General features: G+C 42.7%; 1 protein-coding gene across 8 annotated transcripts in view; it reads right to left on the bottom strand.

The window, feature by feature from the left end:
• The window catches only part of FucTA (glycoprotein 3-alpha-L-fucosyltransferase A), a 221,522-nt gene that overhangs the window by 68,661 nt on the left and 138,326 nt on the right, over positions 1–14,535 (bottom strand). For all 8 annotated transcript variants that reach the window (XM_083119190.1, XM_083119189.1, XM_083119198.1 and 5 more), the window contains one exon: positions 6,125–7,227. In XM_083119190.1, coding sequence (XP_082975316.1) covers positions 6,125–7,197 — 1,073 coding nt within the window. In that variant the 5' untranslated portion in view covers positions 7,198–7,227. The remainder of the gene's footprint in view (positions 1–6,124; positions 7,228–14,535) is intronic.

Here is a 14,535-nt window from a genome sequence, read left to right as displayed (position 1 = left end):
TCTACTATCATCAAAACATCTAGCCAAACATCGAAATATAAATAATCAGTACATATACAACTTAGCAATAAAGTATTGTACGCCGTGATTATGGGCCTAGTAGAGTTCCCGCCAGTAGGTTTGCACGAAGACCTTACCAGCTATCACGTGATTCCTTTCATCCACTGACAGTAGGAGCACTGGAGGTGGCACGTGCTTTGCTCTTTGTCAACCAGAGATCGCCGTTCCCTTTGCGAGCGGAAACGCTTGGTTGTTATATTCACAACAAAGGAGAGGGGAAGGCACCTGTCACCTAGGGAGCAGGTATTTCAGGTGACGAATGGTAAGGAATTTGCCCTCCAAAGACCTCACGAAGGACTCGTTCAACAGCAAGCGCCATGTTTACATCAAACATACGTTTGGCAAAAACAACCTGTAGACAACTGACCACTTAGTGGCGGGAACTGTACCGGAAAAAAAACCTTCAGGTTATAATCCTCCAGGTACAAAGTTAGAGCTATATTCAGTGACATTATTGTCCATACCGATATCATTCCCACATGATAAAATAAAACTCACTACAGCGATAACTATTCACGAAAATTGCTTGAAGCGCAAATAAAATAAATGAAAGTAAATCACATTAAGATAGGGCCATTTTAAGGACCCAAATTCTTGCACCTATAATACCTAGCCTCGCCGTAAATGAGGATCATATCCATTTGGAACCTGCAGTTAATTCAACTTGAGCTTAAAAATCCAATGGACTGGAGTCGTTTCTCTGTCGATAAAGGACGCTCTTGCTTCTGGTGTCAACATTCAATCTGTTTCATGAAAAGCCAAAATTTTGTTAACTAAGGTACTCTCTTGGATATTAGATAAGTAAAAGTTTTAGTGTAGCCATTGCAACTGCTCGGAGCTCCTTTCTATGACTGTGCGCCCCGCACCCACTTCGATCCAATATTTCCCGTTGACGTTCGGTGAATTTTACTTTACCCTGATTCCATGTAATAGCTTCTCTGCCAATGACTGGAAGAGTGCTGGCTGAACAGTAGATTCACCTCGTACAGTCACGAGTAAAAATAAGTTGCGATTCTGGCAAAAATCGATATGGAAAAGTGCACTTTTCCTCTGCATCCTTATAGGTAGACAGCCCGAAATGCACAAGGACTTGACGTGTTGCATAAACTGCAAGGCTTTGCGTTATTAGCAGAACCGGTCTTAGTTGTGTGCGGTAGTTCACAGCAGTAAAAATTTAGATTTTGGGCGCGATGCATTAGTTGCAATGTCGTTTTATTTATGTTTCATTCTTAAAAAGCTGTAACTGCTGGTAGGTTACTTAAAGTGTAGCTAATCCGGCAGATGATTTTGCATTTCAACACTTACGAAATGATAAAGCTTGTTTTAGAAAGTTTATTCGATGCTCCGATAGACTAATCAGGACTGAGTCTCCAGTTTAAAGTAGGAACTGACTCTACCGGGTATTGAAGTCGGGACCCTTTATTTAAAAGGCAATAGCGTTTACCTCTGTGCCATTGAGGAAGACCGCGAAAACCTGGTATACAAATAACAATAACATGTACAGCCCAAGAGGGGAAACACAAAAATAAAGATTTTATTTTTGTTATTGAACGTCGCCTTTCTGCCGCTTTTCGCTAATCGCTAATATGATGAAATTGATGAAGGGACCTCCCTCACAAAGAACACCAAAGCCAAGACCAGGATTCGAACCTGGGACCATAACGCACTGTTCTAACCGCTTCGCCACAGAGGTCGGCAGACAACAGACTGGTAATACCATATTATGACGTAATTGGGTTTTAATTGGGGGAGGTGAAAGTTAATGAATTCATGCCGTCTCTTATCTGTCCAATGGCCTTTATGTATTTCCGGCTCCTACGCACCAACCTGCGTTCGCTTAATGTGTCCTCCGATGGATACATTAATCGTTCTATGTAGGTGTTGGGGCTAATCTTGGGGGTGATCTTTTGTGACGTTCATACTCTCTAACGGACAAGACAATCGCGATTTTCTGGTCATCGCGAGATTCTCCACATGATTGGCAACTAACCCGCTCTGACAAACCAGGTCATCGAGATAAAATAGTGTTATCTCAACACACACGAGGATGTTATGGTGCTTACGTAATGCAGCTGGAGAGAATCGCCCACACAAACATCAATGCTGCAATCTGAAAAGGTAATGATTTTGCACATTTATAAAGGCAAGGAAGTGAGTTCGTTTCACCTCATTGCATTATTGGGAAAGGGAAAACTTGAAAATGTTCATTATTATTATTATTATTATTGTCCTATATCGTTGGCCTTGCTTTGATTATTGGGCGTCGCATGTTGTTTTGAAACCAATTCAAAAGAATTTTGTCCATGTAAGCATTTTCTGGCTCTTCTGTCACATATTCATGTCTCAAATCACCTATTTGTGATAGATTAAACTGCAGCTAATTGTAAATCAGATTAAGAAGGTAAAAAGTGGATTAAGGACAAGAATTCAGTCTTTAAGAATTGACCAAGTGTTGGACATGTCATCAAAGCACGTTTGGTTCCGAGCATCAGCAAAACGTCCGTGGCTTAACAATGAACAATAGGGTTTTTACATGGAGAAATTACAGTTTGCTTTTCTAAGCTTGTTTTCGTCTACCTGTTTATCGATTAAGAGCATGATAAGCGCTTCAATCGTTCAAGAACTACCGTGTTGAAGTGTCACGGTTTTTATTTTCGAATGGCCAATGCGAATGTTGTCCACGTATGCTTGCTGAGGAATTGCGGATTTTGCAGTTTCATCTTGCCTGCGAAAAATTACGGCAAAGTAAGAGATTGGAACGGATGTTTCAGTCAAAAGGCTGCATCAGTATCAGCAATTGAAACAGAAAAAAATTGACAAAACTTTCGTTGAAGGTTTGACACTTTCTCTTTCCGAAAAATTTTCTGATTTTTCTCTATACTTCTGAAAAAGTGTTTTCACCTGATATTTAGTCCCTTGATACCCCATGTTTTTCCTCGTTTTCCCAAAAAATATAGCCAGGAACGGCTGCCGTCTTACGTCAAAATTACAATGTTCCATTTGTAAACAAACAAATGAACGAGAAACTTCTGCTATATCTTTTCCTCATTAATTATCATTAGCTGTGTTCTTTTCTTTATACCACTACGTGTTTAATTTACTGAGGAAATGCAAAAGTAATTTCTTACTTCCAGTAAATATTGATTTGTACATTACAAATATTAATGCATATCGTCTGCAGATCGACATTGCATTACTTATTTATCGTCACTTAAGGAGATTATATACCGGGAAGAGCCTATTTTGAGCAGTAATTTACAGAATCTGATTTTAGATAGAGACATCTTCCTTTGAAGTTCATGGTAAGAACATGAAAAAACCTTCTAACATCTCTTTCCGCACTTGATATGCTTTTTATTATTCCAACATTATTGCTAATTATTGCTGGACTTTGAGTAGAGTTCCTAAGGGTGACGAATTTTCCGGGACAGTCTTCGAATACAATTCTCTCTTCCTGTGTCTTAGACTAATTTATTCGAAACGTATAAATAACCCGGCTTGCAAAGAAAATGAATAATTATTAAGAGAAGCACTCAAAATTATATTTTTAAGAAAATGCATAAGGATAAAAATCCTTAGTTGAACGACTACAACAATGGAAGATCAAGCTTGATTGTTACCGAATAACGAAAGGGGGATGCGCCCAAACTGGTGCAAATGTGTCTAAACACTTGAGAAAGTTGAGATTTTGAAGGAAAACGAATTTCAAGAAATTACTAAGTAAATAATTACTATAGCGTGGGTAACACGCTTTTTTCCACATTTGTAACACTTTATCTCTCTCTCTTAAACTAATGTCTCCTTCCTAAATCCTATATTTTCATCTTCCTGGTTTTCTTTTCATTTATTTCTATCTCCCTCTCGTCCCCATCTCTTATTATCTCTCTCCTTCCCGTTCGTTTTCTTTTTGCGTTTCTCTGTAGTTTCTGTCTATTCTATCTCTTTCTCTTTTCTTCCTATCTCTAGTTTATTTTCTCTATCTTTCAATCTTTATCTGTTTCTCTCCTTTTCCTGAGCGAAACGCGTTCGTGGAGCGCTTCCTTCCACTGGTGAGCTCATTGTGGATGAATGAACAAAACAAACACGTCCGTGAAATCTATTCGAAGGGTGCAGATCCACTGCAATGTTTGTATCAAGTCCTGATGGGCATATCCACGCATAAATAATAATTAAAATAATTGTTTAAAATAAAAGAGAATCCATTCAGACAATACTGATTCAATTGTTGTCTGAACAGAAAGATGACAAAAGTACGTGAGTGAATCAAATATAAACGGGAATTTATTTCTTACTTGCAAGGAAAGTGTGGTGGAGTCCTGTGGCCTTGCGGTGATGATAGTGGGTGTACCTGGAGTCTGTTCCTTTTCTGGAGTCCTTGTCAACTTTTAACATCAGTCAGTAGCACGATGAGTGAGCAGGAGGTACACCCGTCCATTGCGCAACGCATCATTATCAAATTTCTTACGAACAAAGGGGTAAAACCAAGTGAAATTTTGACCAGACTTCGAGCAGAGTTTGGTGAGTCCACCCTTTCAAAGACCCGTGTGTATGACTGACACAACATGTTTTTGGGAGGACGGCAAACTGTGGAAAATGAAAGACATCAACGGCGGCCAAGGAAAAGCATCACTCAAGAAAACATTCAGGCTGTTCAGGACTTGATTCAAGGTGACCGTCGCTTGGCAGTCAGTGAAATTTCATCTGCAGTGGGCATAAGTTATGGTAGTGCTCACACGATCATTCATGAGAACTTGGGCTACAGGAAAATCGCTTCGAGGTGGGTCCCACGCCTCCTCACTGAGGAGCAGAAAAAGGTTCGACTGGAAATCTCTCAAAGGCTCCTGGTTCGTTATGAGAGAGAAGGGGATGAATTTTTACACCGTCTTGTCACCTGTGATGAAACTTGGGTCCACCACTACACACCAGAGTCAAAACAGGCCAGCAAGGAGTGGCGGAAAAAAAGAAGAGGCTGGGCCAGTCAAGGCCAAAAGCTACGCATCGGCTTGGAAGATTCTTGGCACAGTTTTTTGAGATTTCAGAGGTGTCATTTTTATTGATTATCTTCATGAAAGAAGAACAGTAAATGCTGGTTACTATTGTCAACTCCTGGAAAGTGTTAAGGCTGCTTATCGGACCAAACGACGTGGTATGTACACTCATCAGAAGTGTTCTGCTGCTTCATGACAACGCCAGACCTCACACAGCTGGTGCAACACGTGACAAACTGGACGAAATTCATTGGACACCACTTAAACATCCTCCATACAGTCCAGACTTATCCCCTTGTGATTATCACTTGTTTGGACCCTTGAAAGAAGCACTCGGAGGTATCGTTTTCAGGATGACGCAGAAGTGGAAGAGTTCGTGTGTAACTGGCTACTTTCTGGGACAAAGGGATTGCCAAACTTCCTATCCGCTGGCAAAAGTGCATTTCAGTTCAAGGGAGCTATGTAGAAAAGTAATTACTTTGTTTTGTATTTGTATTTTGTTTCAATAAATTATGAAAAATAAATTCCCGTTTATATTTGATTCACCCTAGTAAGATTCCTGCGGAACACGACGTGAGAATGTGGATTTTCCCCCGGAACCATTCCTATTAACACAACCCGCATTTTACTGGTCAGCTTGTAGCTTCAAATATATACTGTACATAAAAATGGATGTATGTGTGTATATGTGTGTGTTTGTTCCGGCATAACTCTCGAACGCCTGGAGCGTCTTCAACCAAACTTGGTACACGTATCACATACAATCTCGAAAGAAATACTGTGGGAAAAGACACCCCTGGCACCCCTAAGGGTGGGAGTGGGAAGGGGTGACATGTAAAAATGATCGTAAACGACCGATATTAGTGTGGAATCCATAGTTTTTGGGGTCGCTAAGATGAATAGAGACACTCCCAATGCCGTTCAATTCCAAGCTCATTTTACACTATAGTAAGAATTCATTATATTCCTGTCTAATAGAAGATTGGGATAAATAAATACCCGGGCAACACCGGACAATCAACTAGTAGTAATATAAAATAACATTACAAATAAGAGGATGTGGAATGTTTACTTACCCAAGCCCGTTGACGAAGAACTTCTCAGTGATGTAATCCTTGCAGTTGGAGTTTTCAAAGGCCAGGTAGAACTTGTAATCCCGGTCCAACATTTTGAAGCACTCATCCTGGTTGGTACGAGGACACTTTTTGGTTCCGCAAGACCCATAAATGTCAACGCTAATGTGTTTTTGAAGTTCGTGAGCATATTGGAGGCGCCCGTTGCGGGCACCGCAGTTGGATACGAACCACGCCACTTGCTTCGTCTTGCCGGCAGCGTAGTTCATCTCTTGGGGCTTCTGCTTGACGCGCTCGTCGTGGTACGCCCAACGTTCGTAGGGGGCCACGATGTCACTGTCCCATCTGTACGTGGCCGTCCAGTTGAAGACGTCGTGGTAACTCGCGAAGTGCGGCGTGTGGTACGGGCACTCCAGCAAGTACAGGATCCAAACTTGGCGCGGCGGTCGTCGGAAGCCAGTCATGGCGAAGTGGTCCTTGAACAAGATGGCGTCGGCATCTTTGGCCTCGTCCTTATTGGTCGTCAAGGTGCACGTGTCCACCGGGCAGTGGTTCTTGGTGAACGCCTCCCTGCCCGGCGTGAGCGGTGCCCAAGAACTCAAGCCGTTGAACATCAGGATCTTCTTCAGAGGAACGTCGTCGCCTTCGGTACCTTCCTCGTCCATGGGTGGGACGAACATGAGCTGGTTGGTGATGCGATCCGTGCTCTGGTCTTCCTCGGGCCACAGCTTCCCGACCCTTTTGTTGGTCTTCTTGATCTTCGCCGCCGGCTTCGGTCTCCTGGTGCCTCCCATCATGTACCACGGCCTCTCGGCGTAGCCCGGTGGGGTTCCAGCCCCCCTGGGGCCGATGCTCGGAGCGGGTTCGCCTGCTTCCTTGAAGACGCCGTCTACTTCATTGTCCTTGTCGTCCTCCTCCGGGGTTTCCTCTGTTGCCGATTCCGTCGGGCGAGTCATCTGGGCTGCCAGAGACCTGTCCCAGATCTCCTTCTGGTGGACATTGATGGCCAGGAAGAGGAAGCAGGTGATGCCAAGCAGGTAGATGAAGCTTCGGCGGAGGGAGATCCGAGGAGGCATCTTGCTCTTAATAATTCATCATCCACACGCCTGCGAAAGAGAAATAGAAGGGTTATTAGCATCGTTGCCAGGTATCGACAGAACACATAGACATTTCAGTATCATACACTGTTGTAGGTCTTTCTACTCTTACGGCGGGCGCTCTACATGCTGGAAAGGGAAAAGGGAGCGGAGAATACTCAGCAGACCAACCAGACAACAGCGGTGGCGCCGAGAGTTAAGACGTCGAGTGGAGGAGGTGCTGCCCCCACCTCGTTCTACAGGCTGCTGCGTTTCTTATCGCGCTGGATTGGTCGCTTCCCCGCTTTCCTTGCCAGCATGTAGAGCGCCCGCCGTAAGACTGGGAAAGAACTATAGATGGTACCGTAAAGCCTGATCCACAGGTAATGTTTTGTCGTCAGCCTTGAATGATTAGGTAAGTTTGACAGATAAGACAAACACAAAATAAGCGGCTACACTATTCATGCTTTATCTCAGTCTTTTCTTCAGTTTTTCCATATACGAGTGCACCATAGATGAAGCATAATTGACAAGTATAATTTCAGTGTACGGTATGGTATTTACTACAGAGCGAGGTTCAGCCTTGGGCTACTCTACCACCTAACTCTGGTAATTAAAAGTTACAGTACATATATTTATAATATTCCACGTTATTCCAACGTGTGTAGTGTATGTGTGTGTGCACTGAAGCTTCCGTCGTCCATAGTTTTTATAACGATCGGCAGAGAACTGACGTCATGAATGAGCATGCACTCACGAAAAAAATGGTTGTTCCCGTTTCTGTGAATTAACAGCCAGACTGTTAATTTTTTAACGGTAGAGTATTGTAAATTTTACGGTAACTTTAACCGTGTATGACACCAAAGCTTTCTGTTTAGCTGCTAACAGTGTTTCCAAAACAGCATATTCCTCTACAACACAAGAGAAAGTGCCATGTTGTTTTATTAGTAGAATTGAAATTTACACTATCTGTCCACCGAAAGCTAGATACCGCAGTGGTACATTATCAAAAGTTACCGTTAAAATTTAACAGTCTTCCTGTTAATTTACAAAAATTGGACCGTTTTCTATTTAAATTTAAATATTTTATCATGGACAAAAGTAGAAAATGATTAAAAATTGCAGTTGAGTGTGTCACAAATATATTTTTTAAAACATAATCTTTAAGATTACATTAATTAGGATAACTGGTATAAGTAATGGCTGTTAATACTTTAAAAACAGCCATGGGCATTTATTTTACGGTAGTTGGATAGCAGCGGTAATTGACGGTCTTAGGTTGTCACTTATCCTATCGAATTTTCTTACAGTGTAGCAGGTTACAAAAATTTTGAAAGATCCACAATCTTTAAAAGTAAAGTGAAAAAAAATTGATATTGGAATACACATTATATTCAGTTCAAGAATTTCAAGAATTAAATAACCTTATAAAATAAATTTAGATTGTATACACTATATAATATGTATTTTTACAGCACTAGTTCACTTCAAGAAATAATTTGTCATTGTATGTTTTACTATTATATTATATTATTATAAAAAAATTCTGCCAAATTTATGTATAGATATACAGGGTGTTTCTAAAGGTCGTTTACAACGCTTGGGAGGTGATTCCTCACAGGAAAACAAGCAAAAAGTCTAAGTTCCATTTTTACGACAGAGGCTTCGTTTCCGAGATAGGAGCCTCGCAAAAGGTGACAAAGTGAACGTCACACTTAACTGGGACGAATACTATCACAGATAGAGAGGCGGTTCCAAGGGAATCATAAAGGAATCGTATGTGCTCAGTCCGGAAGTCACTATGAAAAGTTCACTGCACGCATGCGCAATGGAGTCCTCAAAGGAATTGGGGATTTCCAGCAACAACAATGCATGGAAAAGGTATGTAACGCAGCAAGAAGGACCGTGACAATGAGAAATGCGTTCAAGACAACACATCCCGACCTCAAACATCAAAACATGACCACCGAACACAAAATCCGAAAAGTTGAGCACGGTTGCATACCCCAGTTACACGCGAGGAATGAACGAATCATGTCATGTGGCATACGAGAGACAGGAGGAGGTAAAGAAAAACACAATATCAGATGATTGCGACAACGTGTATTTTTACACGCGACAACTACGTAATACCCCCCCCCCACACACACACACACAACAAACAACAAATGCTACAATATCTTACGCACAGACAGTCCGTGTCACTGTACACCAACTGAAGATGTCACTTTCACCACACAAAGGGGGTGGGGAGCAATACCAAAAGTGTTCGCACGCGATCATTGTGACGTAAAAGAGACCAGTTTTGGAAGCGCTGCACAGACAAGTCTGGCTCTCGTAGTCTACGTTTGACCTTCATGACTGCTGTTCCCGCGAGAGGAGCTCGAAGGGTTGGTTCTCTCCGGCAGTCGTCCCAATCGTGTTGCAGGTGCTGGGATATGATCAGCAGTTCGCTCTAGGTTGTCATACGCATTGAAGAGTACTAGTATGTTGCATTGAAAGAAGTTGACGTGGTGGAGTGGGCAAGTCAAGTATCGCAACAATTGGTCTGTGGTGTTCGTACGGTGATACGGCCAATTTGTGCAGTGTGCCAGTGTTAAACAAAAACAATACTTTGCAGTTCCAGCTCCCTATTACACAGATGGCTGCGTATACGACCCAGCAGCTAGCAGACATGCATCTCATGTATGGGGAGGCACGTGGTAATAGCCGTGAGGCAAGGCGTCTTTATGGAGAACGCTTTCCACATAGACGTTTACCGTCTCACACCTTCTTTCAGGTAGTGGACAGTCGACTGCGTGAAACAGGGTCAGTGTTACCACCGCGACAAGAAGTTGGAAGACCCCGAAGTGTACGCACACATCAGTTTGCAGAAGATGTGTTAACAGCGGTCGCAGAACATCCTGGCACCAGTACGCGAGTGCTCGCTCAGGAACGAAACACGTCTCATGTGAATGTTTGGCGAGTGTTGTCAGATGAAGGAATGCACCCTTTTAAACTGCAGAAAGTACAAGAACTGTTACCTCGTGACTTTCGCCCTCGTATGGAGTTTTGCCAATGGTTGTTGCATCAGCTGGACACAAACCCTCACTTCGGGGCAAACGTATTGTGGACAGATGCAGCCATTTTCACCAGGATGGATGTCTTCAATAGTAGAAACAGTCATGTATGGGACTTTGACAACCCACATGCACTTTTTGTGGCCCATCACCAGCACAGGTTTTCAGTGAATGTGTGGTGCGGGATAGTACATGATCATTTAATTGGACCATACATTCTCCCTGTTCGCCTGAATGGTCGCACGTATCATGCATTTCTTAGTGAAGTTCTGCCTGAACTGTTGGAGACCGTACCTTTGGCACTGCGGCAAGAAATGTGGTACCAACACGATGGTGCACCAGCTCATTTCGATCGTAATGTACGACATTTCCTGCATGACGTGTTTCGCAATAGGTTCATTGGTAGGGATGAGCCTGTGCCTTGGCCACCGAGGTCGCCAGATCTCAACCCTCTCGATTTTTTCTTCTTGGGAGAAATGAAAACCCTCGTATACGACACACCTGTCACATCAGCTGAGGACCTCGTTGCTCGCATCAACGTCGCCGCCGCGACGGTAGCAGATACACCTGGCTTGTTTGCTCGTACTCGACAATCCTTGATTCGTCGCTGTCATCTCTGCGTAGAAGTAAACGGCAGACATTTTGAAAACCGTCTGTGATTATTGCCCTCGGCAAATACCAGTGAGAACACTTTTGGTATTGCTCCCCACCCCCTTTGTGTGGTGAAAGTGACATCTTCAGTTGGTGTACAGTGACACGGACTGTCTGTGCGTAAGATATTGTAGCATTTGTTGTTTGTTGTGTGTGTGTGGGGGGGGGGATATTACGTAGTTGTCGCGTGTAAAAATACACGTTGTCGCAATCATCTGATATTGTGTTTTTCTTTACCTCCTCCTGTCTCTCGTATGCCACATGACATGATTCGTTCATTCCTCGCGTGTAACTGGGGTATGCAACCGTGCTCAACTTTTCGGATTTTGTGTTCGGTGGTCATGTTTTGATGTTTGAGGTCGGGATGTGTTGTCTTGAACGCATTTCTCATTGTCACGGTCCTTCTTGCTGCGTTACATACCTTTTCCATGCATTGTTGTTGCTGGAAATCCCCAATTCCTTTGAGGACTCCATTGCGCATGCGTGCAGTGAACTTTTCATAGTGACTTCCGGACTGAGCACATACGATTCCTTTATGATTCCCTTGGAACCGCCTCTCTATCTGTGATAGTATTCGTCCCAGTTAAGTGTGACGTTCACTTTGTCACCTTTTGCGAGGCTCCTATCTCGGAAACGAAGCCTCTGTCGTAAAAATGGAACTTAGACTTTTTGCTTGTTTTCGTGTGAGGAATCACCTCCCAAGCGTTGTAAACGACCTTTAGAAACACCCTGTATATTACGTGCGATGTCAACATGTTGTATTTTGTAATGTACATGCACCAATGCCCCTCAGGGGTAATTTCGGTGTGAAAATTGCTCAATAAACTCAATAAACAATAATAAAAGTGACTTTTAATATTTAGTCATTCTAATACATTTTCATCAGCATCAAGGAGAAATCCTGTACCGTAACGTTTGGGATAATTCGTTGCATTTTGAATGTGTGCTGTTGTTATTTTAAATTTGCTTTCCTACCATAGGCGCCGACATTGGGGGGGGGGGGGCAAGGCACTTTCTGCCCCCCAAAATTCACTTAAAAGTACACATTTTATGTATATTTACATATATAAAGTATTGTTTATACCGATCTTAACCCCCAAAATGTATCTTAACTTGGCGCTTTTGTTTCCTACTCTTTATGTTAATTGCGGCGATGATGATTAGCGGATGGACTCGACACGAGACCAAGACATCATTTTTGCAATAATAGAGAGATATAGAGTGGGTCATGTAGGATTGGGTTCGTTTGGGTTGTTTATATCGTGTTAGGATGGATCGGAATTGAAATTTAGAGAATTGCTGAATATGTTGTGGTTATTAAAAGTCATGCTCACACTGTGTTTAAAAAACTAGAGGAGGCCGAGATTAGACCCTTTGTCGAGACTGATGGATTGCCTTTGAAAAAATATGTATCATTGTTATGGGCATAGGACGTGTGGATAAAGCAAGCGGAAATCTGTTCAAACCAGCTCCACCTGTTAACAAGCACATCTCCGCCTCTTTTTTTTTTTTTAAAAAAAAAAAACATGTAATGAAAATAACGCACTGACAAGGACACGTGCGGCAGCTAAATAAGTGATACACACACACATATACATGTGCGAACATGGTTTTATGGAGCCAAGTTCATGCCGGTGTTTATGAAAGCAATTCGACAGACTGGATGTAATGGTTACACAGGCGCTGTTGCAGGAAACACCCTTCCGTTGCTGAACGTAGCACACCTTTCCTCCCCCTTCCCCTTTCACGTCTCCCGCGCTCACAAAGCCCTGGCTTTCAATTTCCGCTTGCATCACCTTCATGGGGTGGGGGTGGGGACAAACAAGCGCCCAGAGCGTGTCTTGGAGGATGATTTCAAGATGTTCTTCTCTGCGTCCCTGAATTAAAGAGTGTCATCTCGTATTTACAATATTTATTTGGGTTGTGTGACGTCATGGGTTTGACAATCGCTAAATATACACGTGGTAGAACGGTTAAGACTCCTGTTTTGGTGCCAGTGGTTCTGGTTCGATCCCCAGTCGGAGCTCCAACATTTCGGCAGACCCAGCATCCTGAGGTACTGAGGGAGCTTCTGAAAAGAAACAGCCAGCATAGGTCTAGAAAACCGGAAAATTGCGGCGATGGGATTCGATGTGCTGATTACGCGTCACTAAGACGCTTCAATGAGAAGCCGATTGGTATAATGTTCCGATGGTTCAAGACTAGTTATTGGAATACCCCCCCCCTCCCTCCAATGAACATTTTTCAAATGCCTCACTGGAAATAACCTTTATTTACATTTCGTACCTTAACTTTGTGTTGTTCACAACGTTTTAACTGCCCGACCCTGTGGCCGAGTGGTTAGCACATCGCGCTGCGACGCCAAGGGTCCCGGGTTCGAATCCCGGTCGGGCTTGATTGTTTGTGAATGTCCATTCATCAATTTCATCATTTCATCACTCATCCCCATCTTCGCAAATTAGCCAAGAGGCACAAAACGCGAAGTAAAATAAACTAAATCAAAATCAAATCAAACGTTTTAACTGTTTAAAAATGGGATTTTAAAAACGCTCAGCTCATCCACAGGTTCTTTAATTATATTTCTATTTCATTAGGTCACTTTAGGCGCGACTATAAGGATGAATACGAAATGCATGATAAAAGAGCGTCTAAAAGGTAGCCCTGACTTAAATCGCAGTCCGAACTAAGAGGCGGTCCTTTTACTTTAACAGGATATGCATTTCTGTACTGAGTGGTTTCATTACAAAGTTTTAATTTTGAACATCTGTGCTCGAAGTATCCCCAGTTAAAAAAGTTGCGTCAAATATCCCCCAGGTATAAGATAATTTGCTTAAGTCTCTCCCAGCATCTGCTTCATGTTGAACCATACAAGAATCCCCCAACCTCTCGAACAAGCATTCCCAAAACTACGAATTTCCACTTCGAATATTGATCAACATGCATATAATACGTTCGATTTTGTCTTGTCACACATGGCTATGAATATTGAAGCTTACAAACACTTTTGAACTGGCAACTCCGCCACTGAGCCCGGCTGTGACAATAATTATCGTCAAAAGAAATGAGTAAGGTTTGTACAAGGAAAAAAACGTGCAGAAAATAAGCTGAAGAAATATATGTGTATTTCCTGTTTAGCGGTTAAATTATCACAGCGGAAGGGTGATAAAGCAGCAAAAGGGCAAATTACTTTGTTTACTTCTTACAATTTCACTCAAACTTTCCGAATGTATTTCCTGCTGTGGTTGTCCCCAATATGGTAGTCCTTGTACAATATCCATAGTGGCGTAAAGGGCAGTTTGATTCAAAAGCTCAGTTAACCTTTTCACTCTCGTCCAGGGTGTGAATTAATGGTGGTGAAGGGACTTCCCCACTACACGCACGTATTCCGGCAATAATGTAATGCTCATATTTAAATACTGTAACACAAATCTTTCTATCAGGGGGTTCACACCGAAGTATCAAGCGACACGGCAACCAAGAGACCTTGGCGACATGGTGCACCCCTATTGAGGAAACGGCCCAGTCAGAGCGACAAGCGTTATATGCAGCTTGTGTCACTCTGTTTCGAAAGTTTGCATTAATTAATAAAGGTTCGTTTCCAAGCGACACGTGTAGCTTGTTGCTTCCG

The sequence above is a fragment of the Lepisma saccharinum genome, chromosome 3 (assembly GCF_977018435.1).
Source record: "Lepisma saccharinum chromosome 3, izLepSacc3.1, whole genome shotgun sequence".
Taxonomy (NCBI): Eukaryota; Metazoa; Arthropoda; class Insecta; order Zygentoma; family Lepismatidae; genus Lepisma; species Lepisma saccharinum.
This window is presented reverse-complemented; position numbering and strand designations above follow the sequence as displayed.